The 26,222-nt window shown below is 29.0% G+C and overlaps 6 protein-coding genes across 13 annotated transcripts; 3 read left to right on the forward strand and 3 right to left on the reverse strand.

The window, feature by feature from the left end:
• Positions 1 to 108: 108 nt before the first annotated feature.
• LOC127062038 (2-amino-3-ketobutyrate coenzyme A ligase, mitochondrial) lies at positions 109 to 2,829 on the forward strand. Its single transcript, XM_050989628.1, has 7 exons — positions 109 to 464; positions 550 to 755; positions 839 to 1,125; positions 1,192 to 1,398; positions 1,477 to 1,669; positions 1,761 to 1,938; positions 2,041 to 2,829. The coding sequence occupies exons 1-7, from the start codon at positions 443 to 445 to the stop codon at positions 2,193 to 2,195; spliced, it is 1,248 nt and encodes a 415-aa protein (XP_050845585.1). The 5' UTR covers positions 109 to 442; the 3' UTR covers positions 2,196 to 2,829.
• LOC127062044 (ATPase ASNA1 homolog) lies at positions 2,659 to 13,963 on the reverse strand. Of its 3 annotated transcripts, none has more exons than XM_050989647.1 (7): positions 13,820 to 13,963; positions 4,458 to 4,689; positions 4,164 to 4,372; positions 3,738 to 3,834; positions 3,501 to 3,651; positions 3,100 to 3,408; positions 2,659 to 3,013 (listed from the first exon to the last, which is right to left on the reverse strand). In XM_050989647.1, the coding sequence occupies exons 2-7, from the start codon at positions 4,580 to 4,582 to the stop codon at positions 2,894 to 2,896; spliced, it is 1,011 nt and encodes a 336-aa protein (XP_050845604.1). In that variant the 5' UTR covers positions 4,583 to 4,689; positions 13,820 to 13,963; the 3' UTR covers positions 2,659 to 2,893. The 3 variants fall into 3 exon arrangements, with proteins under 3 accessions (XP_050845604.1, XP_050845603.1, XP_050845602.1); XM_050989646.1 differs by lacking the exon at positions 13,820 to 13,963 and adding an exon at positions 9,328 to 9,476; XM_050989645.1 differs by lacking the exon at positions 13,820 to 13,963 and adding an exon at positions 4,857 to 5,073.
• On the forward strand, positions 5,345 to 22,337 carry LOC127062021 (integrator complex subunit 1). 5 transcript variants are annotated; one of them, XM_050989579.1, is made up of 15 exons: positions 5,345 to 5,421; positions 5,507 to 5,650; positions 14,803 to 14,986; positions 15,090 to 15,565; positions 15,700 to 16,989; positions 17,093 to 17,268; positions 17,366 to 17,518; positions 17,647 to 18,324; positions 18,411 to 20,201; positions 20,273 to 20,587; positions 20,662 to 21,124; positions 21,217 to 21,341; positions 21,489 to 21,679; positions 21,750 to 22,022; positions 22,159 to 22,337. In XM_050989579.1, the coding sequence occupies exons 3-15, from the start codon at positions 14,821 to 14,823 to the stop codon at positions 22,272 to 22,274; spliced, it is 6,213 nt and encodes a 2,070-aa protein (XP_050845536.1). In that variant the 5' UTR covers positions 5,345 to 5,421; positions 5,507 to 5,650; positions 14,803 to 14,820; the 3' UTR covers positions 22,275 to 22,337. The 5 variants fall into 5 exon arrangements, with proteins under 5 accessions (XP_050845536.1, XP_050845533.1, XP_050845535.1 ...); XM_050989576.1 differs by lacking the exons at positions 5,345 to 5,421; positions 5,507 to 5,650 and adding exons at positions 9,552 to 10,117; positions 14,608 to 14,631; XM_050989577.1 differs by lacking the exons at positions 5,345 to 5,421; positions 5,507 to 5,650 and adding exons at positions 14,113 to 14,508; positions 14,572 to 14,631.
• On the reverse strand, positions 6,067 to 9,476 carry LOC127062047 (ATPase ASNA1 homolog). Its single transcript, XM_050989650.1, has 7 exons — positions 9,328 to 9,476; positions 8,929 to 9,160; positions 8,635 to 8,843; positions 8,209 to 8,305; positions 7,972 to 8,122; positions 7,571 to 7,879; positions 6,067 to 7,486 (listed from the first exon to the last, which is right to left on the reverse strand). The coding sequence occupies exons 2-7, from the start codon at positions 9,051 to 9,053 to the stop codon at positions 7,367 to 7,369; spliced, it is 1,011 nt and encodes a 336-aa protein (XP_050845607.1). The 5' UTR covers positions 9,054 to 9,160; positions 9,328 to 9,476; the 3' UTR covers positions 6,067 to 7,366.
• LOC127062046 (ATPase ASNA1 homolog) lies at positions 10,560 to 13,963 on the reverse strand. 2 transcript variants are annotated; one of them, XM_050989648.1, is made up of 7 exons: positions 13,820 to 13,963; positions 13,421 to 13,652; positions 13,127 to 13,335; positions 12,701 to 12,797; positions 12,464 to 12,614; positions 12,063 to 12,371; positions 10,560 to 11,978 (listed from the first exon to the last, which is right to left on the reverse strand). In XM_050989648.1, exons 2-7 carry the CDS (start codon positions 13,543 to 13,545, stop codon positions 11,859 to 11,861), a joined length of 1,011 nt encoding a protein of 336 aa, XP_050845605.1. In that variant the 5' UTR covers positions 13,546 to 13,652; positions 13,820 to 13,963; the 3' UTR covers positions 10,560 to 11,858. The 2 variants fall into 2 exon arrangements, with proteins under 2 accessions (XP_050845605.1, XP_050845606.1); XM_050989649.1 differs by lacking the exon at positions 13,820 to 13,963 and having other exon boundaries at positions 13,421 to 13,794.
• Positions 22,338 to 22,494: 157 nt separating the features above from the next.
• Positions 22,495 to 26,039, forward strand: LOC127062049 (leucine carboxyl methyltransferase 1). The gene is made up of 4 exons (XM_050989659.1): positions 22,495 to 22,888; positions 23,507 to 23,690; positions 23,753 to 24,104; positions 24,192 to 26,039. Exons 1-4 carry the CDS (start codon positions 22,679 to 22,681, stop codon positions 24,394 to 24,396), a joined length of 951 nt encoding a protein of 316 aa, XP_050845616.1. The 5' UTR covers positions 22,495 to 22,678; the 3' UTR covers positions 24,397 to 26,039.
• Positions 26,040 to 26,222: the final 183 nt, after the last annotated feature.

Raw genomic sequence — 26,222 nt, forward strand, 5'->3', positions numbered from 1 at the left:
TCCTTTTTGTAGTTTTGTTTATTGATTCTATACAAAAAAGCCATTAAAACGCTCTCTACAATACAAATTCTTTATTATCATGTGCATTTTACTTATCGACTGAGTTTGACCATGGAGATTGAATATCATCGAAAAATTAATACATACAAAACTTTATTTTTCTCTTTTATTTGAAATATGAAAGAATAGATAAATTAATTTGTATTTCCATTCATTTCAACTATATAATAAAATTAAACAATATTAAAAAAGAAATTCATGAAAAATTTGTGGGATAAACTACAATGAATTGTTAATGAATAAAGCTAAAATGCTAAATACGTATTATTTCATAGAACTCAAGAATAACATGTTAAACCGGTTTCTGTCTCCTTTTACTTTTTCTAATTAGTTATTTATTCGATTCTTAATGCATTGAAATTGTATATTAGATTTATGCAAAATGTATCGAGTATTCAATAGAAGTTAGTTTCGTTAAATTAATTATTTAATAGTAAAGATGATTGAAAAACAAGTGAAAATTTTATAAATATATCTTTATTTTTGTAGCTATAAAAGATCGTACTATTAAAAGAATTCAATCTGCTAATGCGAGTTCCTTGGTAACGTTCATAAAACCAGAATTAGAAGCTATAAAAGCAGCTGGTACTTGGAAAAAGGAAAGGATAATTGTATCGCCTCAAAGAACAAGGATTGTATTAAATGATGGAACAAAAGTCTTAAATTTTTGTGCGAATGATTACCTAGGTTTGGCGGTAAAATAAAACATTGGATAGTGTTTTTTTTTTTTTTTTGTGAAATAAATAAATACAAAGTGTGTTGAATGTAATATATGTAGGATAACAAGGAAATCATTGCCTCAGCTAAGGCTGCTTTGGATAAATATGGAGCTGGTTTGAGTTCTGTTAGATTCATATGCGGTACGCAAGAGATACATATTGAATTAGAAAAAAAGATAGCGGCTTTCCACGGCAAAGAAGCTGCGATTCTTTATGCATCTTGTTTTGACGCGAATGCTGGTCTCTTCGAAGCTTTACTTAAACCAGAAGATGCAGTGTTCAGTGACGAACTCAATCATGCCTCGATCATCGATGGGATTCGATTATGCAAGGCTAAAAAATACAGGTATTATGTTGAAATAAATTAAAAAATGACGATTTCTAAGATTTTTCTGAATTTTTCTTCATGTAGATATAAGCATAGAGATATGGCCGACTTAGAAAGACAGCTCAAGGAAAGTTCCACGTCAGGTTTACGAGTTATCGCGACCGATGGAATCTTTTCGATGGATGGTACCATTGCCCCATTACCAGATATAATCGAACTTGCAAAAAAATATAATGCTGTTACATTTGTGGATGATTGTCATGCAACTGGACTTTTTGGAAAAACTGGTAGGTGAGTGAATAATTTATATTAATTGTCAATCAATGCTAGACTTATATATCTGTTTAATATAATTTAATGTAATTTTAGAGGGACTGAGGAATATTTCAACCATGTAGGTAGTATAGATATTATTAATTCTACTTTAGGAAAAGCTTTAGGAGGAGCATCAGGTGGTTACACAGTCAGTAAGAAAGAACTGATTGATTTGCTGAAACAACGCAGTAGACCATATCTGTTTTCAAACTCTTTGCCGCCATCTGTTATAGCAACAGCTAATAAAGTATATATAATGTTACATATATTAATATCATATATTAAATCATAAATAATTAAATAATAAATGAATTCAAATGAGAACTTCTCCTTTATAGGCGATGGATCTGATAACATCTAATACAATATTTTTAGATAATTTAGTAAGAAATACAGAACATTTTAGAAAGTCAATGATTGCTGCTGGATTTACAATCAATGGTAATAACCACCCTATATGTCCAATTATGTTAGGAGATGCAAAATTAGCTTCAACTTTTGCTGATGAAATGATCAGTATGTGAATATAATTTTTTATTACATATATTTTTAAACCATATTAATATTAATGTAAACACTTTTATGTATTATTTATCTAACTTGTAATTATCTTCAAAGGAAAAGAAATTTATGTCATTGGCTTCAGTTATCCTGTTGTACCAAAAGGAAAAGCAAGAATAAGAGTTCAAATCAGTGCAGCACATACAAAGGAAGATATAAATAAAGCTGTAACTGCATTTATAAATATTGGAAAAAAATTATCAGTCATATAAGAATAATAATTTGTTGTTTTAATATAAAAGAATATTCAATAAATATTTCTAATTGAAAATAACATTACATACAATTTCTGTCATTGTACACCATACATAGTTAAAATAAGAAAATAACACTGTTGTTTTATTATAAAAATATAAAATCAACAGAAAAAAAAACACAAAATAAAAATCGAAATTGATTATCAGACGTAATAATACAATATAAAAAAGCACATGCATATACCATGTTCTATGTAACTAATATCTTTTAAATGGATATTTTTCGACGCACTATCGACTATTTTTGTGAAGTGTTTTGAATATATCATTCACGATATTCGAAGCTTATTCAAACTATTCGTCTTACGAACTATATATTTGCAATCAATGCATTATTTTTTAAGAAATAAATATTCGTAAAATACACTTCACAAAAATAATAGAGAAAGCACAAACGGTATTGCACATTTATTACCTATTACATTTAGACGTTGGATTTATTTGTACGTTACTTACAATTAGGATTACAAAAATGAATTTATCAGATTATTATAATATAGAATAATGGAAGTAGAAATAAATTTGTATAGACATTTATGCATTATGAGAACTGAATTGTCAACTTATCTGATTATATGTCTGATTACATCTATTATAATCCTATTCACATTTATATTGCGATTATACGTATTATAATCGCAATAACGTTTACATTAAGGCCTATACGGCCTAATAAGGTTTTCGGAGAACTCTTTTATTTGCTGAGTTCCCCTCACCTCTCTTTCCAGGAGAGGTAATCTCGTGATGTGGAACTCTTCATAGAGGTCCACAATCTTGAAAGAAAGAAGAAAGCATGAAAATAGTCATTATATATATACACACACACACACATATATTAATCAGAAAATAATTAATGTACCTGTTCTAAATATTTATCCTGTAATTTGTGTCGTGCAAGACAAAGTTTACATGGAACGACTCCTTCCTTTAGAAAAAGCAATTGATTCACTATAATATTATGTGTATCTATACCACATTTCGTTAATTCTTGTACAAGTCTTTCTGTCTCATAAAGTGATAAAAATTCAGCTATGCATACGCAAACGAATGTAGTTTGTTCCGGATTTCTAAACTGTTCATTGACTTGGCGAATAATTGTTAACATATCTTCCATTTTACTTGAAAAACTATCCACATTGAAATCAGTATTTCCCAGTAAAGAACTAAGCTAAAATAATATATATTTACATATTAAATTAGGATATAAAAATGTTACTTTTAATATTTATCATATGGAGCATCATTTGTTACTTAACAAACCTGTCTAATAAAAGGACCAATCTTCATTTTTAAAAGCAACAGTTTTCCTAATCCCTTTTCAACCACTTGTGGAAATGACAATAATCTCAACGTATGACCAGTAGGTGCAGTATCAAATACCACTACCGAGAAATTCATTCCTTTGACCAATCTGAAAATTGAAATCCACAGATACATAGATTAAATACATTAGAAAAATATGTCGGTGAATAATGTCTGAAACAAATGAAAACTTACTTCATGACTTCAGCATAACTCATTGCTTCATCTATACCAGGAAATGCACCAACAATTTCTTGCATAACACTTTTACTTAATCTCATTGCATCTCCATCTAAAAATCACTTGCTAATAAATATATAGAACAAATTTTTTCAAGGCTTCTTATGTTTTTCAACATTGCATACCTCTATGAAGAGTTCCACATCACGAGATTACCTCTCCTGGAAAGAGAGGTGAGGGGAACTCACCAAATAAGAGAGTTTTTCGAAAACCTTATTAGGCCGAATAGGCCTTAATATAAACGTTATTGCGATTATAATACGTATAATCGCAATATAAATGTGAATGTACCTCTCTTTCGGAAAGAGAAGTACAAGATATCCAATGTTAAAGAACGGCCATGATGCACTGAGAGAAATGTATTGATTATTTTATACAAACCTGCTTCGTTTTCAAAGTATTCCTCAGGCAGTTCGGTGATACCAACATTAGGATCAATTTCCATTGCAAATAAATTATTAAAACCTTTAACTTGGACTGGTACTTTACTAAATTTCTGATCAAAGGCATCAGAAATATTATGAGCTGGATCCGTAGAAATAATAAGAACATTCTCTCTTACTTTTGACAATTGAACAGCAAGAGAACAACTGAAAGAAGAATAGGAATGAACGTAAAGAAGAAAAAATAAAACGTTTAGCATTAACGTTTGTAGAATTTAAAAAACAAAAATACCTGCATGTTGTTTTCCCAACTCCACCTTTGCCGCCGACAAAAATCCATCGTAAAGATCGTTGATCAATTATATTTTTAACAGAAGGTTCGTATTGCTCCATTAATTCATTATCATTTGCGTTCATATCACAAATCTTATAATTAATCAAAAAATGACGAAGAAATAGGAAGATTCCAGTCGACAACAGGAATGAATTTAAATGAATCAATTATTATACTCGATGAATCGAAACTAGAAAAAAAAAATTGTTACGGCTGTTACTATAAAGTACGAACGTATGCTCTTTTTATGTATTAGAGGAGATTAGAATTATTATTTGTCATTGGACATAAGCCTTCCTCTATTTGATAAGAAAAAGTTATGATTGGAGATTTTCAACAATAAAAATAAATGCTCACCGCTATGCGTTTTGTAACTTCTACTAATGACTAAGCACAATTATATATGACTCAATGATTCTACAAGACGGCATGTTTGTAATTTAATAATATAATGATCAATCTTTTCCTAACATTGACAGATTTTTCTAATGCAGATTTTACTAATTATTAACGAAACTATTAAGAATAAAAACAATGGAATTCGTAGTATAAATGTATCATACAAAACCGATCAATAGTGCGAGTACGTTCACCCATTGAAAATCAATAGATTATTAAAATTAGTCCAAATATGAACTCTTGCGTTTTATTGGTCGAAAGTATACATTATGAAATCCTACACAATTTATTAATATTCTTTTTTTTCTTTATTTTTTTTCAATTATTATATTCCAGAATAATTATATTGTACTTTATAGAAAAAATCAGGTGAATAAAGTTTTATACTTTTGTTGTTATAAAAACATTAAACGTAGGTGGCGCCACATAGCTAGTATTGGTAACTATTTGTTTTATTATTGCCGGTAATACATCATCATCATTATTCCAATCTTCATACGATAGTAATTATACTTTTTACATTGTTAGTATTCAGGAATAGTGGTATAGAGTTGATAATATTAATTAATAAAATAATGATTTCTTTAAGTATAAAAGTATATTTCTAGGGTTATCTACGTGTTTCGTGTGAGATTTTTTATTATTTTTGAAAAAACTTTCTTGAACTTAAATTATAAACTAACAATTGTACACGCATATACATGCACGACACGACGCACGCACACGGGACACAACACATATGCAGCATATAGGTTAGGAAACCGTATTTTATACTGTATTATAAACATATAATTCACCAATTGTGAAATTAAGTAGTATCTCTGGTGTATGATATGAAGATATGATATATGTTATGTGAAAAAAGTATTAAGTTTTAAATCTGTAATTTGAATTTATGTTATGTACTTTCATCAATGAAAATAGGTACTAAAAAGATTTACAATGGATCGTGGCAAAAGAAGTATAAGCAGGGGTGCAAAAAATAAAATTGCTCAACATCCTTCAGATTTATTTGCATATGGATCAAAAAGTTTTCTTTGGTAAAATACTGATGCTAAAAGACCGGATTTTATAAATCCTAAGTCAATTGGTACTGCTTCCATCTATGGTAATTGTGATATTTCAAGCAAAAATAAAATGTTCATAGCAAAATAAATACTTATATGTCCTATTAATATTTTTGTTATTATCGTTAATCAAAGAATGCAAAAAGGAACCAACACCAGGATCTCTTCAATCATTAATTCAAGAAAGGAGTGAAAACTTTCACAACATATTAATGATCAAAGACTACCATTTTTTAGCAAGGAAGCATGGAAAGTAGTAGCTACAGAAACTGATCCAACAGATTTTGTTGCACTAGTATTACAAGCTATTGATAATGATGAGGGTGACAAAGTTATTGTTATAATGTGTGCTACTATAGAAACTTTTAAAAAAGAAAGATTGAAACCTGAGGCACTAGTATTTTCGAATTGATGTACTTAGCCAAAATTCGTGCATCAAATTTTTTCTAATGATCGTATATTTCATACATTGTCACCTTTATCAAAGACAGGTCAAGCTCATAATTTCAGAAGTAAAGGAAATCCAATTGTACCAGTGCTGGCTGCAAAAAAAAAAAAAAAAAAAAAAAAATGAAAGGATTTCGCGATAAAAAGGATTAGCCAACAATTTGTGTACACATTAGTACAATAAATTCTACAATTTTCGTTTCTATGATATAACAGAATATAATGTTATGTTATTTAAATCAGAAGTATATAGTCACTTATATCTTATTTTTCTTATTTTTTTATTTTTTTCTTATAAAAGTATATTCAACAAATATTTCTCATTGAAAATAAAATTCCATTCAATTTCTGTCATTGTACATCATACATACTTGAAATGAGAAAATAATACTGTTGTCTTATTGTAAGAATATAAATTCAACAGATAAAAATCGAAATCGGTTATTAATCGTAATAATACAATATAAAAAAGAAAATGCATATACCATGTTCTATGTAACTAATATCTTTTAAATGGATATTTTTCGACGCACTCTCGACTATTTTTGTGAAGTGTTTTGAATATATCATTCACGATATTCGAAGCTTATTCAAACTATTCGTCTTACGAACTATATATTTGCAATCAATGCATTATTTTTTAAAAAATAAATATTCGTAAAATACACTTCACAAAAATAATAGAGAAAGCGCAAACGGTATTGCACATTTATTACCTATTACATTTAGACGTTGGATTTATTTGTACGTTACTTACAATTAGGATTACAAAAGTGAATTTATCAGATTATTATAATATAGAATAATGGAAGTAGAAATAAATTTGTATAGACATTTATGCATTATGAGAACTGAATTGTCAACTTATCTGATTATATGTCTGATTACATCTATTATAATCCTATTCACATTTATATTGCGATTATACGTATTATAATCGCAATAACGTTTACATTAAGGCCTATACGGCCTAATAAGGTTTTCGGAGAACTCTTTTATTTGCTGAGTTCCCCTCACCTCTCTTTCCAGGAGAGGTAATCTCGTGATGTGGAACTCTTCATAGAGGTCCACAATCTTGAAAGAAAGAAGAAAGCATGAAAATAGTCATTATATATATACACACACACACATATATTAATCAGAAAATAATTAATCTACCTGTTCTAAATATTTATCCTGTAATTTGTGTCGTGCAAGACAAAGTTTACATGGAACGACTCCTTCCTTTAGAAAAAGCAATTGATTCACTATAATATTATGTGTATCTATACCACATTTCGTTAATTCTTGTACAAGTCTTTCTGTCTCATAAAGTGATAAAAATTCAGCTATGCATACGCAAACGAATGTAGTTTGTTCCGGATTTCTAAACTGTTCATTGACTTGGCGAATAATTGTTAACATATCTTCCATTTTACTTGAAAAACTATCCATATTGAAATCAGTATTTCCCAGTAAAGAACTAAGCTAAAATAATATATATTTACATATTAAATTAAGATATAAAAATGTTACTTTTAATATTTATCATATGGAGCATCATTTGTTACTTAACAAACCTGTCTAATAAAAGGACCAATCTTCATTTTTAAAAGCAACAGTTTTCCTAATCCCTTTTCAACCACTTGTGGAAATGACAATAATCTCAACGTATGACCAGTAGGTGCAGTATCAAATACCACTACCGAGAAATTCATTCCTTTGACCAATCTGAAAATTGAAATCCACAGATACATAAATTAAATACATTAGAAAAATATGTCCGTGAATAATGTCTGAAACAAATGAAAACTTACTTCATGACTTCAGCATAACTCATTGCTTCATCTATACCAGGAAATGCACCAACAATTTCTTGCATAACACTTTTACTTAATCTCATTGCATCTCCATCTAAAAATCACTTGCTAATAAATATATAGAACAAATTTTTTCAAGGTTTCTTATGTTTTTCAACATTGCATACCTCTATGAAGAGTTCCACATCACGAGATTACCTCTCCTGGAAAGAGAGGTGAGGGGAACTCACCAAATAAGAGAGTTTTTCGAAAACCTTATTAGGCCGAATAGGCCTTAATATAAACGTTATTGCGATTATAATACGTATAATCGCAATATAAATGTGAATGTACCTCTCTTTCGGAAAGAGAAGTACAAGATATCCAATGTTAAAGAACGGCCATGATGCACTGAGAGAAATGTATTGATTATTTTATACAAACCTGCTTCGTTTTCAAAGTATTCCTCAGGCAGTTCGGTGATACCAACATTAGGATCAATTTCCATTGCAAATAAATTATTAAAACCTTTAACTTGGACTGGTACTTTACTAAATTTCTGATCAAAGGCATCAGAAATATTATGAGCTGGATCCGTAGAAATAATAAGAACATTCTCTCTTACTTTTGACAATTGAACAGCAAGAGAACAACTGAAAGAAGAATAGGAATGAACGTAAAGAAGAAAAAATAAAACGTTTAGCATTAACGTTTGTAGAATTTAAAAAACAAAAATACCTGCATGTTGTTTTCCCAACTCCACCTTTGCCGCCGACAAAAATCCATCGTAAAGATCGTTGATCAATTATATTTTTAACAGAAGGTTCGTATTGCTCCATTAATTCATTATCATTTGCGTTCATATCACAAATCTTATAATTAATCAAAAAATGACGAAGAAATAGGAAGATTCCAGTCGACAACAGGAATGAATTTAAATGAATCAATTATTATACTCGATGAATCGAAACTAGAAAAAAAAAATTGTTACGGCTGTTACTATAAAGTACGAACGTATGCTCTTTTTATGTATTAGACGAGATTAGAATTATTATTTGTCATTGGACATAAGCCTTCCTCTATTTGATAAGAAAAAGTTATGATTGGAGATTTTCAACAATAAAAATAATTGCTCACCGCTATGCGTTTTGTAACTTCTACTAATGACTAAGCACAATTATATATGACTCAATGATTCTACAAGACGGCATGTTTGTAATTTAATAATATAATGATCAATCTTTTCCTAACATTGACAGATTTTTCTAATGCAGATTTTACTAATTATTAACGAAACTATTAAGAATAAAAACAATGGAATTCGTAGTATAAATGTATCATACAAAACCGATCAATAGTGCGAGTACGTTCAACCATTGAAAATCAATAGATTATTAAAATTAGTCCAAATATGAACTCTTGGGTTTTATTGGTCGAAAGTATACATTATGAAATTTTTTACTAATTCTACAGAATTTATTAATATTTATTTCTCGTTTAATTTTTTCAATTATTGTACCACAGAATAATTATATTATACTTTATAAAAAGAGTATGTGAAAAAAGTTTTATATGTTTTTGTTGTTGTTTTTGTTGTAATATTAAAAGTAGATGACGCCACATATGTAGTTTTGGCAACTATTCGTTTTATTATTGCCGGTAATACTTCATCATTATTCCAATCTTCATACGATAGTAATTGTACTTTTTACAAAGTTAGTATTCAGGAATAGTGGTAATCAGAATAGACTTGATTACATAAATTAATAAAACAATGATTTCTTTAAGTATAAAAGTATATTTCTAGGAGTATCTACGTGTTTCGTGTGAGATTTTTTATTATTTAAAAAAAAAACTTTCTGGAATCTACATTATAAACTTACTATTGTACACGCATATACACGTACGACTCGACGTACACACACAAGTCACACACATATGCAGCATATAGGTTAGGAAACCGTATTTTATACTGTATTATAAACATATAGTTCAAAATTGTGAAATTAAGTAGTATCTCTATATAACGAAGATAAGAAGATATGATATGTGTTATGTGAAAAAAATTTTATGTTTTAAATCTGTAATTTGAATTTATGTTATGTACTTTCCTCAATGAAAATAGGTACTAAAAAGATTTACAATGGATCGTGGCAAAAGAAGTATAAGCAGGGGTGCAAAAAATAAAATTGCTCAACATCCTTCAGATTTATTTGCATATGGATCAAAAAGTTTTCTTTGGTAAAATACTGATGCTAAAAGACCGGATTTTATAAATCCTAAGTCAATTGGTACTGCTTCCATCTATGGTAATTGTGATATTTCAAGCAAAAATAAAATGTTCATAGCAAAATAAATACTTATATGTCCTATTAATATTTTTGTTATTATCGTTAATCAAAGAATGCAAAAAGGAACCAACACCAGGATCTCTTCAATCATTAATTCAAGAAAGGAGTGAAAACTTTCACAACATATTAATGATCAAAGACTACCATTTTTTAGCAAGGAAGCATGGAAAGTAGTAGCTACAGAAACTGATCCAACAGATTTTGTTGCACTAGTATTACAAGCTATTGATAATGATGAGGGTGACAAAGTTATTGTTATAATGTGTGCTACTATAGAAACTTTTAAAAAAGAAAGATTGAAACCTGAGGCACTAGTATTTTCGAATTGATGTACTTAGCCAAAATTCGTGCATCAAATTTTTTCTAATGATCGTATATTTCATACATTGTCACCTTTATCAAAGACAGGTCAAGCTCATAATTTCAGAAGTAAAGGAAATCCAATTGTACCAGTGCTGGCTGCAATAAAAAAAAAAAAAAAAAAAAATGAAAGGATTTCGCGATAAAAAGGATTAGCCAACAATTTGTGTACACATTAGTACAATAAATTCTACAATTTTCGTTTCTATGATATAACAGAATATAATGTTATGTTATTTAAATCAGAAGTATATAGTCACTTATATCTTATTTTTCTTATTTTTTTATTTTTTTCTTATAAAAGTATATTCAACAAATATTTCTCATTGAAAATAAAATTCCATTCAATTTCTGTCATTGTACATCATACATACTTGAAATGAGAAAATAATACTGTTGTCTTATTGTAAGAATATAAATTCAACAGATAAAAATCGAAATCGGTTATTAATCGTAATAATACAATATAAAAAAGAAAATGCATATACCATGTTCTATGTAACTAATATCTTTTAAATGGATATTTTTCGACGCACTCTCGACTATTTTTGTGAAGTGTTTTGAATATATCATTCACGATATTCGAAGCTTATTCAAACTATTCGTCTTACGAACTATATATTTGCAATCAATGCATTATTTTTTAAAAAATAAATATTCGTAAAATACACTTCACAAAAATAATAGAGAAAGCGCAAACGGTATTGCACATTTATTACCTATTACATTTAGACGTTGGATTTATTTGTACGTTACTTACAATTAGGATTACAAAAGTGAATTTATCAGATTATTATAATATAGAATAATGGAAGTAGAAATAAATTTGTATAGACATTTATGCATTATGAGAACTGAATTGTCAACTTATCTGATTATATGTCTGATTACATCTATTATAATCCTATTCACATTTATATTGCGATTATACGTATTATAATCGCAATAACGTTTACATTAAGGCCTATACGGCCTAATAAGGTTTTCGGAGAACTCTTTTATTTGCTGAGTTCCCCTCACCTCTCTTTCCAGGAGAGGTAATCTCGTGATGTGGAACTCTTCATAGAGGTCCACAATCTTGAAAGAAAGAAGAAAGCATGAAAATAGTCATTATATATATACACACACACACATATATTAATCAGAAAATAATTAATGTACCTGTTCTAAATATTTATCCTGTAATTTGTGTCGTGCAAGACAAAGTTTACATGGAACGACTCCTTCCTTTAGAAAAAGCAATTGATTCACTATAATATTATGTGTATCTATACCACATTTCGTTAATTCTTGTACAAGTCTTTCTGTCTCATAAAGTGATAAAAATTCAGCTATGCATACGCAAACGAATGTAGTTTGTTCCGGATTTCTAAACTGTTCATTGACTTGGCGAATAATTGTTAACATATCTTCCATTTTACTTGAAAAACTATCCACATTGAAATCAGTATTTCCCAGTAAAGAACTAAGCTAAAATAATATATATTTACATATTAAATTAGGATATAAAAATGTTACTTTTAATATTTATCATATGGAGCATCATTTGTTACTTAACAAACCTGTCTAATAAAAGGACCAATCTTCATTTTTAAAAGCAACAGTTTTCCTAATCCCTTTTCAACCACTTGTGGAAATGACAATAATCTCAACGTATGACCAGTAGGTGCAGTATCAAATACCACTACCGAGAAATTCATTCCTTTGACCAATCTGAAAATTGAAATCCACAGATACATAGATTAAATACATTAGAAAAATATGTCGGTGAATAATGTCTGAAACAAATGAAAACTTACTTCATGACTTCAGCATAACTCATTGCTTCATCTATACCAGGAAATGCACCAACAATTTCTTGCATAACACTTTTACTTAATCTCATTGCATCTCCATCTAAAAATCACTTGCTAATAAATATATAGAACAAATTTTTTCAAGGCTTCTTATGTTTTTCAACATTGCATACCTCTATGAAGAGTTCCACATCACGAGATTACCTCTCCTGGAAAGAGAGGTGAGGGGAACTCACCAAATAAGAGAGTTTTTCGAAAACCTTATTAGGCCGAATAGGCCTTAATATAAACGTTATTGCGATTATAATACGTATAATCGCAATATAAATGTGAATGTACCTCTCTTTCGGAAAGAGAAGTACAAGATATCCAATGTTAAAGAACGGCCATGATGCACTGAGAGAAATGTATTGATTATTTTATACAAACCTGCTTCGTTTTCAAAGTATTCCTCAGGCAGTTCGGTGATACCAACATTAGGATCAATTTCCATTGCAAATAAATTATTAAAACCTTTAACTTGGACTGGTACTTTACTAAATTTCTGATCAAAGGCATCAGAAATATTATGAGCTGGATCCGTAGAAATAATAAGAACATTCTCTCTTACTTTTGACAATTGAACAGCAAGAGAACAACTGAAAGAAGAATAGGAATGAACGTAAAGAAGAAAAAATAAAACGTTTAGCATTAACGTTTGTAGAATTTAAAAAACAAAAATACCTGCATGTTGTTTTCCCAACTCCACCTTTGCCGCCGACAAAAATCCATCGTAAAGATCGTTGATCAATTATATTTTTAACAGAAGGTTCGTATTGCTCCATTAATTCATTATCATTTGCGTTCATATCACAAATCTTATAATTAATCAAAAAATGACGAAGAAATAGGAAGATTCCAGTCGACAACAGGAATGAATTTAAATGAATCAATTATTATACTCGATGAATCGAAACTAGAAAAAAAAAATTGTTACGGCTGTTACTATAAAGTACGAACGTATGCTCTTTTTATGTATTAGACGAGATTAGAATTATTATTTGTCATTGGACATAAGCCTTCCTCTATTTGATAAGAAAAAGTTATGATTGGAGATTTTCAACAATAAAAATAAATGCTCACCGCTATGCGTTTTGTAACTTCTACTAATGACTAAGCACAATTATATATGACTCAATGATTCTACAAGACGGCATGTTTGTAATTTAATAATATAATGATCAATCTTTTCCTAACATGGACAGATTTTTCTAATGCAGATTTTACTAATTATTAACGAAACTATTAAGAATAAAAACAATGGAATTCGTAGTATAAATGTATCATACAAAACCGATCAATAGTGCGAGTACGTTCACCCATTGAAAATCAATAGATTATTAAAATTAGTCCAAATATGAACTCTTGGGTTTTATTGGTCGAAAGTATACATTATGAAATTTTTTACTAATTCTACAGAATTTATTAATATTTATTTCTCGTTTAATTTTTTCAATTATTGTACCACAGAATAATTATATTATACTTTATAAAAAGAGTATGTGAAAAAAGTTTTATATGTTTTTGTTGTTGTTTTTGTTGTAATATTAAAAGTAGATGACGCCACATATGTAGTTTTGGCAACTATTCGTTTTATTATTGCCGGTAATACTTCATCATTATTCCAATCTTCATACGATAGTAATTGTACTTTTTACAAAGTTAGTATTCAGGAATAGTGGTAATCAGAATAGACTTGATTACATAAATTAATAAAACAATGATTTCTTTAAGTATAAAAGTATATTTCTAGGAGTATCTACGTGTTTCGTGTGAGATTTTTTATTATTTAAAAAAAAAACTCTGGAATCTACATTATAAACTTACTATTATAGACGCATATACACGTACGACTCGACGTACACACACAGGTCATACACATATGCAGCATATAGGTTAGGAAACCGTATTTTATACTGTATTATAAACTAATAGTTCAAAATTGTGAAATTAAGTATTATCTCTGGTGTATGATAAGAAGATATGATATGTGTTATGTGAAAAAAATTTTATGTTTTAAATCTGTAATTTGAATTTATTTTATGTACTTTTATCAATGAAAATAGGTACTAATAAGAATTACGATGGATCGTGGCAAAACAAGTATAGGCAGGGGTGCAAAAAATAAAATTGCTCAACATCCTTCAGATTTATTTGCACTTGGATCAAAAAGTTCTCGTGGGGAAAATGCTGATGTTAAAAGACCTGGTGTTATACATCCTAAGACAAGTGGTACTGCTTCGACCTCTGGTAATTGTGATATTTCAAGAGAAAGCAAAATGTTCTGAGAAAAGTAAATACTTATATGTTATAGTAATATTTTTTGTAAAAATATTTTTTTTATTATTGATAGGCGCAGAACGTAAAAAGGAAGCAACTCCAGGATCTCTTCAGTCATTAATTCCACAAAAAAAGCCAAAACTTGCCCAACATATTACTCATCAAAGACCACCATTTTCTAGCACCGAGGCATGGGAAGCTGTAGCTACAGAATCTGATCCAGCAGATTTTGTTCCATTAGTTTTAGAAGCTAATGATAATGATGAGGGTGACAAAGTTATTGGTATAATTTGTGGTGCTATAAAAACTCTTAAAAATCAGAGATGGAAACCTGAAACACTAACATATATGGGATTGCTGTATTTAGCCAAAATTCGTGCATCAATTTTTTCTAATGATTGTATACTTCATGCATTGTCATCTTTATTAAAGAGAGATCAAGCTCATAATTACAAAAGTAAAGGAAATCCTCTTGTACCAGTGCTGGCTGCAAATTTGTTAATGAAAGGATTTCATGATAAAAAGAATTGGCCAGAAATTTTTGTACAGGTTGTTACAATAAATTCTAGAATTTTTGTTTATATGATATAACAGAATATATTGCTATATTATTTAAATTAGTTGTATATAGTCGTTTATTTTTCTTTTTCTTTTTATAGTTTTATTTTCTTTTATTTTTATAGCTTTATATTGAAGATGCATTAGGTGAGCGTGTGTGGATTGATCATGAAGAGTGTAAGGGCTTTGTTGATAATATATTAACAGGATTTAATACAAGACAACCACCCAAAAGTGTATTACAAACAGAATTATCAGTATTAACACCAAGAGATTGTCATAGCCCTTCTACAATAGATGATGAAGAACCAGGAACGTCAACTGTACAATTTTCTGGAGATAAAGAAAAAATAGAATTTCCAGTAACTTCTAGATATACTCATTGTATAGACAATGTAGAGTATATTGTATTAACAGCTGTCAAGGAACAAATAAATAGAAGACAACCAGAATCTATTACAAGAAATTTTTTAAGATTACTTTCTTCGGCATGTGGATTTGTAGAAATCAGAAACATAGCTGTTCCAAGATTAGAAATGTGGCTACATAATCCTAAATTAATGAGACCTGCACAGGAATTACTCAGTTATATTTGTTACAATTGTACTTCACATACACAGAAAGATGTAGAAGTTATAAGTCAATTAGTAAAAATGCGATTAAAGACTAAAGCTGTGATTAATTTATATTTAAATGGAGTAAAGGAACTGATTGGTCTCCATCCAGAAAATTTATCGACGATATTAAAACATACAATTTATAACGAATTATCTAATGCACGCAATCCGAATAATATGCCAATGTTAGCTGTAATTTTTCAGACATTACCTGAGCAAGCAGCTAAATTACTTGCAGAAATATTTCAAGATTTATTAATGAATCGTGAAGATTATTTGAGACCTTTACGTGCATTACTCAGAGAAATTGTACGTGTTTGTCGACATGACATTAATTTAGTTACATTCGCACGTACATTAATGTTGGAGAGACAGGATATAGCACAACAATTACTAAACTTTGAATTCAAAGAACGAGTGTTCATATCTTTAATTGATTTACTTTGCCTTTGTATGCTTTTGGCTATCAGTCCACAAGTAAAGGAAGCAGCAGCTCTTGCACAACGTGGTGATAAAGAAGATGTAGCTTTGTTACATCATTTTCAAAATTTAGTTGCAACAATACAATATGAAGCAGTTTTATGGCTTCGAAATTCCGCACAACAAATGTATCTTGTTGGTAAAAATGAACTGCTTCATGGTTTACATAAAATATTAATGCTGGAATCTGCTGAACATTATTATAAATTAGATAACTGGCCACCAGAATCAGATAGAGTGTTTTATCTTCGTCTTGTATCAGATGTTCCATTATTACAGACCACATTATTACGGTTGTTATTGATGGGATTTGCTAAAGTAAGTAAGATATAAAATTGCAAATATATAAAATATTAATATAAAAATATAATTTGCTTAATTTATAAATTATATACAATAATATAAATATATTTATCTATAGGATAATAGTATTACACATTCAGAAACATTAGATTTGACGGATCAATTAATAAGAAGAGCAGCAGCAAATTCAACAGAAAGTTTTCCAATGTTACAAGCTGACAAAACGGATATCATTGAACTTATCTTCAATCTTTGTATTTACCAACCTCCAGGAACAATAAATATACCTGCTGGGTAAATTACTATAGTCGTATTAACTATTATTAGTTATTATATTTTATGCCTATATAACTCGTATAATAATATATATTTTTAATACTTTTTATTTTAGATATGTACCACCAACTTTGGCAATATCAAATTTATACTGGAAAGGATGGATAATGTTGTTAATTTTAGCTGCTCACAATCCTTCCACAATCGGCGCTCTTGCATGGAAACGATATCCTATTTTAAGAACTCTTATGGAAATGTGTATTACTAAGTAAGTAAGTATATTAAATAACATTGAAAATGTTTATATTTTATATATGTATATAATTTAATATTGTATTTAAATATTAATTTTACGTATAACATGTTATATATATTTCATTGATTAAATATTTTCAGTCATTTTGCATATCCTCCTCCTACAATGGCTTTACCAGAAATTATGGAACAAGAACGTGCCAAAGAATTACAAGTCGAAGCAATAGAAAAGCAAGAAATACTTGAATATGAATCTCATTTGGCTGCAGCATCAACAAGAATACAAATTTCTGAACAGAACAGTTTACTTTTATCCCAATTAATAACTATGGATCCAACTGGTATTGCTAGGAGACCACCACCAGCTGTGCTAGAACAAATTAAGTCTTTAAATGTATCTCATAGATTGGGACATTTGCTTTGTCGATCTCGAAAGCCAGATTTTTTATTAGACATAATACAAAGACAACAACAAAGTTCATCACAAAGTATGCCATGGTTAGCAGATTTGGTACAGAATAGTGAAGGTTCACTTAGTCAACTACCTGTACAATGTCTTTGTGAATTCTTATTATCTACAAGTACTCAAGCAGCTGAAAAACAGCCTAGACAACAACAATTATTAGCTCATCTTCAAACTTTATTAACTGATCCGAATCAAGATCAACAACATGCCTATGAAGTTTTAGAGTATTTTTTGAGAAGATTAAGTAGTCAACAAAGCAGTAGCCGTCTCCAAGCTATTACTGGATTAAAGATGGTTCTAGATTCAATACCACTTGAAGAGGAAACTATGGAAATGGATATTGAAGTTGATAGGTAGGTTGTCTGTATATATTTAACTTGTATAATATATAATAATTCATTTTATTACATTTATTTGAAAGAGAATAATTTTATTTTAGAGAAATTTGGTTGTTACGTAAGTTACCATCGATACCCCATTTCGTATCAGTTCGTTCCTTAGTATCCACAGCTCTTCGTGGTGCTTGCCAAGTGGAAAATAATCCTGATCTTGTACATGCTTACATATCATATCTTGCTGCACATACTACTGAAGATGATCTACCTGATTTAACTGATTTAGCAAATGAAATTTCACAGTTAGTGGTTGAGCGTAGTACAATTATTGCAGCAATTCTTCCACAACCTGAAGGTGATAATCATCAAACTAAACAGACATTACATGCATTTATGGCAATATTTTGCAATTATCTAGAAAAAGCTAGAGCTCCTAGAGGAGAAGGATATACGTGGTCTGAGAGTCAAGATCAAATTCTTGTTCAATGGAGCAGTGGAGAAGAATGTACCATGCATATTTTGGTAGTTCATGCTATGATAATACTGTTGACCTATGATTCATCTGATGACGATGAACTATTTGCTAATTTATTAGAAACGTGGTTTCCTTTAAACGCAGATCCACCTAAAGCTTTTCTTGTAGATACAAGTGAAGAAGCATTGCTTATTCCAGATTGGTTGAAGTTACGTATGATTAGAAGTAACGTACCACGATTAGTGGATGCAGCTTTGAAAGATTTAGAACCACAACAGTTGGTTCTTTTTATTCAAAGCTTTGGTATACCTGTTTCTTCAATGAGTAAATTACTACATACACTTGATGCGGGAGTGCAAATTGATCCAGGTTCAGTTGGAGAGGCTGTACTTGATAAAACTTATATGGCTCAGCTAGTTGAAGTTCAGCATAGGAGAGGAGCAACAGGAGGATTAGTATTTGTACAAGTTTTGCAATTATTGGAACCGCATTTACCGGAAGAAAATGCCATGGCAATAAATAAATTACAAGAACCATTACCACAAAGTGCTATGGTACAGAAGCAATCTGTCATTCAGTGCTCTGTAAAAACTGATGTTCCGCATCTGATTAATAGACTATTTATTGAAAATATTTCATTAAATCAAAAAATAGATGCTTATCGTCGTTTACATAAAACACTTGCAAAAGATTTGCAAAAATCAGCTAAAGAAAGTGGAGCTGTAGTCTTAGCAATACAACATATATGCAGTGTTTTAAGTTCAATGCAAGTAAAACAATTCTTAGCATCTCTAGTACACATGTCTCAATATTCTTGTACTTTAATGCGTGTAATATTATTGCCTTTAAAAAGCCTATCAACTCCAAAACAAGTGGTTGAATTGGCACGAAATATGTGTTTAAATTTAATATCATTGATTGGTGATATAAAAGCACCCATTCTCTCAATTTTAAGAGATTTTGCAAATGTACAGTTAACAAACACATCACAACGTAGAGAATTAACTATATTGATGCAAAATAGAGATCCTGGAGCAATTTTAGAGAATACAGATATTGTAAATTTGGAAGGAGTAGGTCGAAAATTATTAGATATTAGTCTTAAACAACAGAAGAATGATGTTCTTATTGAAGCTATGACAAGACTATTAATTACTGACAGTAACGAAGGCATTGTAAGATCTCGAACAGGATTGTTGATTGATTGGTTAGCTTCTGTAGAACCTGAATTAATTGATACATGTCCTAATCTTCAAATGAAACTTTTATTTGGAAAAACGAAAGTACACGTAAAAATGGATAATAATACTCTGAGTTTGCATTCCTGCAGACCATACTTGTTAACACTTCTAACACACAGAGCAAGTTGGACTACTTTATATAAATGCGTAGGACATTTGTTAGATAAATATGACGATGGGTATGTAGGAAAAATATTAATACATATAAGAATTTATTTCTATAGCTAACAACTTTACCTGATTAAAACAGATATGATCCAAGTGCTGTATTGGATTTTCTTTGGGCATTGACATGCAATCCAAAACTTTGGCAAGGTCGAGATAAGTTTACACCAAAGCATTATGTACCTGAGAATATTTTATTACTTCAAAAAGAACAATTACTAAACCTTGTTGCATATGTAGTAGCTGAAGCTGTTATTATATGTAACTGTGAAAATAGAAATGCTGCACTTACTCGTATGGAACTTCGTCTTGATTTGTTACTACACTGCATTTCAACAAATGACCATTTAATTGCTAGAGTAGTAAAGTATTTAACTGAACAAATGATGCAAAATACCAGGTTCGTTGAATATTATTATATATACTTATATGTATTTATTAATTTATTAAGTACTAAATCTGTATCTTTTTCAGTGTGAATACTGATATGGCACATCAATTTCTCTTACATATGTATATGAAAATACCTAAAGTAATATGTTACTTGGATACTCATCAAACAACAAAGTTTGTTGCTGGAGCAAAAATAACAGGATGGACTGGATCAGTCTTGGATTGTATGAGTCATTCTTTATTGACAGCTTTAGCAGCAACACCGCGACAAAAATCTTGGACTTTTAAATCTCAAGAATTTGAATTATGTGCTAGAAAAATAGCAGCTGTACATCCTATTTTAGTATTACGACAACTTCCGATGCTAGCTTCATCATTAATGGGTCGATGTTATATGGAATATAATCAATTTAGGACGGGACATCATTTAAATCTTTTTGTACAAGTAATGGGATTGTTGGAACTATTACAACCTTATATATTTAATGAAGAACATAAAACAGCTTTAGAAGATACATTAGAAAATTATTTTCAATGTTTCCAGGTATGTTTTATAATAATCATTAAAAAAATCTTTGATTTAATAATAATGTACCAAAACTAATATTTTTTATTGCCTTTCTTTTATATTTTTAGATTTATAGTCCAATGAAAGAATTTACACCTCTATTAACCAGATTTGTTTCTTTTCTATATGGATATATCTCTTATGATCCCAACAGAGCATTAAAATATTTACAAAAACATGCCCAAATTCTTCAGTAAGTAATTTTCTTTTGGATTTAAAATTATTTGAGTGCTAACAAGTGCGATCGCGCTCCTTTTCTATTATATCAAAAATATGAGGAACACGTACTCAAACGGTTAAACAAAATGTTAATCATCTTCTTATTTGAATTCGCATATAGTGAGTTACAGGCACATTATCCAAATTTAGCCATTTTAAGGACACTTATATCAGGGATTCCAATTCCAAGAGAAGGAGAAGATACAGAAGAGATACTGTTAACACTTGCTCCTAGTCCACTTCCATCAGAACCTGCAATTCCAACGCATCGGCAACCTTTACTAGCAATACTTAGCAAATTACATGGAGAAGGTATAATCAGTATAATTTTTTTACAAAAGAGACTTGTTAACAAATAAATAAAATTACTAATTATCATTAGATGTATTTGGAGCTCTTCAAGAAATCGAACATTTGTCATCTCGTAAACCTGCCGTGTTGGAACCAATAATCGATAATATAGCAGAATTACTTGTGTCACCACAGGGTAATATAAGGACATTAGCTCACACTTTACTTGCTAGAGCATTAAAACATCATCCTGTTCCTAATACAAACATATTATCTGCTTTCCAACGATGTTTGGACAATCCTAGAGCTGACATACTTATGTCAGCTTTAGATAAATTACCAGAAATTGTTTTATGTATGCAAGGTAATATACTCTTTTTTTATATAATTATCAAAATATATTACCTCTAAAATATTTTTATATTTATAATTAAATTTTTTAAAAATAAATTAAATTTTTCTAAAATATTTTTTATATTTATAAAAAAAATTTTTTTCAGAACATGCATTACCCTTGTTGGAAAAAGTATTTGAGTTGGGAATAAATTCAAACGTAAATACCGTTCCTTACATTAATAGAAGTATTGCTTTGTTGAATACACAACGAGGTTGTTAGATTTAAAAAAAAAAAAACACATTTTGTACAGAAAAAAATACATTTTTTCATAATTACAAGAAATGTGTTTTTCCTTTTTTACTATAGTTTTTCTAGATACTTATCATTTTTACAAAACATATTTTTACAAAACATATGCATATGTCTTATATGTATTTAAAAAATTTTATTATTAAAAATTTATCATGATTTTATCATGGCTACTGAAAGAGGTACTACGTTACTGTTAAGAACGAATTCATCCCTTTATTATACCCCTACATTGGGTGTAAGTAGATACAGCCCTGTATTTCGAACAGTATGGCCGATTGTGCAGTTTTCCGAGAGGTACAAGTATTAGATCCAACACCCAGGAAACGTAAAATAATTATTTTTCACAACTGAAGTTAAGAAACTTTAGTGTAATGATTAAAGATATGGCGGACGATGAGGCCATACAGGCCACGAATGATGATGCCAGTGAGTGTAAAAGATATGCAGTGCAACTTGGTTACTGGTCTGATCCATTCATCAATTTTTTTGTAAAACAAACTACACGAAAGCCACCAGAGATCAATCGTGGTTACTACGCAAGGGTCAAGGGCATAGAAGTATTCATCGACAAATTCCTTAAAGTGAGTAACAGTTATACAGAATTTTCAAAATACGATTTTGTAATTTAGTATAACCTAAAATACGGAAGCAATAAGTGGTACAGCTGATTCGTGTAACTAAGATGTACAGTGTCGGAAACCTTGACCTGGCCGAGGCCCTGCTCTAATTTCTTGATGTGATCTGCTTTTGTAGCAAACGTGTGATATAGGTCAATGTAAAATCTATACTGTCTTATAATTATTTATCAAAAACATAATTTTTTATGATTAAATAATAATATTTAACATTATTTAGAAAATGGTAAATAATGATATAACTAACTTTAAATATAAATATCTGCAAATTATTTTAAAATTTGAATTTCATAATAACAAAATATTAACAATGATATCCTATAATAAATCTTATCTATAAATGTTTTACTAATTTATTTATAAAATATCAGTTGGAAAAATATTACAGATATACTACTACTTCTGTAAATAGAAGATATAAAGCATAATTTGCAATATTCACACATTAAAGAATTTTTATCATCTTTACTCTTTGATAAAAGAAAAGTATTAAAAAACTTGAAAGAAAGAATCAAAAATATTATTTACATAAAATTAATTATATACTTTCTAAAATTGGTGTAGCTGTCTGGTGACAAAGGTCAAATTATAAATTTGGGTGCTGGTTTTGACACACTTTACTGGAAGCTCAGAAATGCTGGAAACAGTCCTACAAATTTTGTAGAGCTAGATTTTCCAAGTATTACAGCCAAAAAATGTTATCACATCAAAAAACATAAACAATTAATAGATACATTAAATACAGAAGGTAAAGTATTAAAGTATAGTGTTTATTTCATGGTAAAATATTAATTTAAATTTATCTTACAGATGGCGAAATCAGGTTTTCAACAATAGATTTACATGCTGCTAATTACCATTTGGTAGGAACAGATTTGCGAGATATATATGAATTAGACAAAAAATTAACACAAGCTGAAGTCAACTTTAATTTACCAACTATGTTTCTTGCTGAATGTGTTCTAGTATATATAGATACTAGTGCAGCTTCAACATTATTAAAATGGCTTGCAGTAACGTTTCCAAATAGTATATTTGTAAGTTATGAGCAAGTAAATATGAAGGATAAATTTGGGCAAGTAATGCTCTCAAATTTGCGTAGTCGTGGATGCTTATTAGCAGGAGTTAAAGACTGTGAAACGTTAGAAACTCAACAAAGACGGTATGCTTAATTTATATTCGATATTGATAAGATTTCACCATATCCAAAATTACTGCAAACATAACTTAAAGAAGATTTTTCTTTTAGATTTACAGTAAATGGGTGGGAAGGTTCTAATGCTTGGACAATGGTAGAAGTTTACGATTCACTGCTTGAAACAGATCGTATTCGAATTGAGCATATTGAAATGCTTGACGAACGAGAGCTTCTGATTCAATTATTGCAACATTATTGTATTGCAATTGCTTGGAATGGACAAACATTTAAAAATCTGTCTATAGCACAGGGTTGATTTTCCAAAACTTTTTCAGTTACTCCAGGTAGTGATAAAGTATAATCAAATATTGGTAAGTTCATGAGTCATTTATTACAACAGCCAGGGGGAATTATTACATTGCAAATCTTATAGATACATAGAAGTTTTATATAATTAAATTTGTTTAAAGTAAAAATATTTTTGTTAGTTCAAAAAGAAAAATTTATTTCTTTGTATCTCTAAAATGGTGTGTACATGTTTTAAACTGCACCAAATATATATTCCTCTGTCTTCTTTTGAATTTATTTATTTTTTAAGAAATAATATAAAACAGTATAATATAAATGAGACCCATGATAATTATTTATATAACAATGATATAGGCAACTCAATAGTCAATTGACAGTATTTAAAACTACTCCTTTCTTGTATAAATGAAACCTCAATTTACATACATATAAGATTAATTGCTTCCAAACTTTAAAAATAGATAGTTAAACTTATAAACATTTTTATTGTAAGTAATTTTATTATTATTACTATTATTATATATTATTAACTGTTACACTAGAAGAGAGTAACAGCAGAAAGTAATGGGAGTAGTTCCATAGATCATATGAAATTCTATATAAATAGCATATTGACTAAATAATATACATGGAAACTTAATATGAAGTTGTGTCTAAATCAGAAATTTCTTCAATTTAATAATATAAACAATATTCAGGTGACATAACAAAAGATATAAAAACTTTCATAAATTATCTAAAATGTTATCTATATTGTATTATAAGTAGAAGAACATTGATTATTGGGTAGCCATAAAAGCAATAGTATTTAATAATAATAATAATTGAGTGTTGATATAAAGAAAGTATTGAGTTTTTCTCTTATTAAGAGGTAATTATTTAAGGTTATGACATAAGGTGCAACGAAAGTGAGATTTACTTAACAATGAAAATAATGTCATAAATACAAATATGATATAATTAGAAATATGTATGTATACAATCTTTTTTACAATTCTAGGTTTGAGATAACAACGATCAAATTTTATTTTTCTTTGATTCTATTATTTATATATGTGAATTGCTTTTTTTCAAATTATAAATATAAATTATTAATGCTTGCATATGAATACAGCATAAATTCATGTTTTTTTTATATATATTATATATTTTTGTGAAAGAATATATGTTAAGAATTCTATTTCAGTCAATACAAAGTTAAATAAGTACATTATTGGTAGGCAAGTAGTAAACTTATAGAAAAGAATTAATAAAGATTTATTTTCATATGAGGAGAAATCAGGGTTATGGTATATTCAAACTATAAATAACATTAAAAATGTCCTTAACTCAATAATGTTGGATTTATCTTGTATAGATATTTTCTGTGCATATAGCTTCATCAGTGTTATATTATAATTAATGCAATAAAATTATTATTCTCCTTAAATCTCATATTTTATACCTGAACTTCAGATTTGTATCAATTCTATTTCAGAAACTATTTTGTCATATTCTAAGAATCACCTTTTAGACATAAGATTATCTGAACATATATGTGGATAACTTCATAAGAAAGTGTGTGATGGAATATTTATTAAATGTATATTTTTAAAGATGTGCTTGCATACCTGGAGTAACAAAAATAAAATGATCTCTCTCTTTCTCTTTCTCTCTCTCTCTCTCTCTCTCTCTCTCTCTCTCTCGTTTTCTCTCTTTCTCTTAGTATAACATTCTATTTTTTCCGAATATTATAATTCAAAATTATTAATACAATAACCAAAAATGTTACATAAATTGTATGAATACCATATATATACAGAAAATTGAATCTATTCACAATAGTTTCATTAT

This window comes from Vespula vulgaris, chromosome 2, assembly GCF_905475345.1.
Source record: "Vespula vulgaris chromosome 2, iyVesVulg1.1, whole genome shotgun sequence".
In the NCBI taxonomy this organism is placed as follows: Eukaryota; Metazoa; Arthropoda; class Insecta; order Hymenoptera; family Vespidae; genus Vespula; species Vespula vulgaris.

Bases quoted from the DNA above. Each gene is read 5' to 3' on its own strand.
- LOC127062044 (XM_050989647.1), bottom strand. From the start codon at position 4,582: ATGAACGCAAATGATAATGAATTAATGGAGCAATACGAACCTTCTGTT. The intron at 4,373-4,457 runs GTATTTTTGTTT...TTCTTCTTTCAG, and splicing joins GTTGGGAAAACAACATGCAG to TTGTTCTCTTGCTGTTCAAT. The intron at 3,014-3,099 runs GTACATTAATTA...CTTTCTTTCAAG, and splicing joins AGGATAAATATTTAGAACAG to ATTGTGGACCTCTATGAAGA.
- LOC127062046 (XM_050989648.1), bottom strand. From the start codon at position 13,545: ATGAACGCAAATGATAATGAATTAATGGAGCAATACGAACCTTCTGTT. The intron at 13,336-13,420 runs GTATTTTTGTTT...TTCTTCTTTCAG, and splicing joins GTTGGGAAAACAACATGCAG to TTGTTCTCTTGCTGTTCAAT. The intron at 12,372-12,463 runs GTTTGTTAAGTA...ATATTATTTTAG, and splicing joins TTGGTCCTTTTATTAGACAG to CTTAGTTCTTTACTGGGAAA.
- LOC127062038 (XM_050989628.1), top strand. From the start codon at position 443: ATGTATCGAGTATTCAATAGAA. The intron at 756-838 runs GTAAAATAAAAC...TAATATATGTAG, and splicing joins ATGATTACCTAGGTTTGGCG to GATAACAAGGAAATCATTGC. The intron at 1,670-1,760 runs GTATATATAATG...TCTCCTTTATAG, and splicing joins TTATAGCAACAGCTAATAAA to GCGATGGATCTGATAACATC.
- LOC127062047 (XM_050989650.1), bottom strand. From the start codon at position 9,053: ATGAACGCAAATGATAATGAATTAATGGAGCAATACGAACCTTCTGTT. The intron at 8,844-8,928 runs GTATTTTTGTTT...TTCTTCTTTCAG, and splicing joins GTTGGGAAAACAACATGCAG to TTGTTCTCTTGCTGTTCAAT. The intron at 8,123-8,208 runs GTAAGTTTTCAT...TTCAATTTTCAG, and splicing joins AGTTATGCTGAAGTCATGAA to ATTGGTCAAAGGAATGAATT.
- LOC127062021 (XM_050989579.1), top strand. From the start codon at position 14,821: ATGGATCGTGGCAAAACAAGTATAGGCAGGGGTGCAAAAAATAAAATT. The intron at 21,680-21,749 runs GTATAATCAGTA...AATTATCATTAG, and splicing joins TAGCAAATTACATGGAGAAG to ATGTATTTGGAGCTCTTCAA. The intron at 22,023-22,158 runs GTAATATACTCT...AATTTTTTTCAG, and splicing joins AATTGTTTTATGTATGCAAG to AACATGCATTACCCTTGTTG.
- LOC127062049 (XM_050989659.1), top strand. From the start codon at position 22,679: ATGATTAAAGATATGGCGGACGATGAGGCCATACAGGCCACGAATGAT. The intron at 23,691-23,752 runs GTAAAGTATTAA...TTTATCTTACAG, and splicing joins AGATACATTAAATACAGAAG to ATGGCGAAATCAGGTTTTCA. The intron at 24,105-24,191 runs GTATGCTTAATT...TTTTTCTTTTAG, and splicing joins TTAGAAACTCAACAAAGACG to ATTTACAGTAAATGGGTGGG.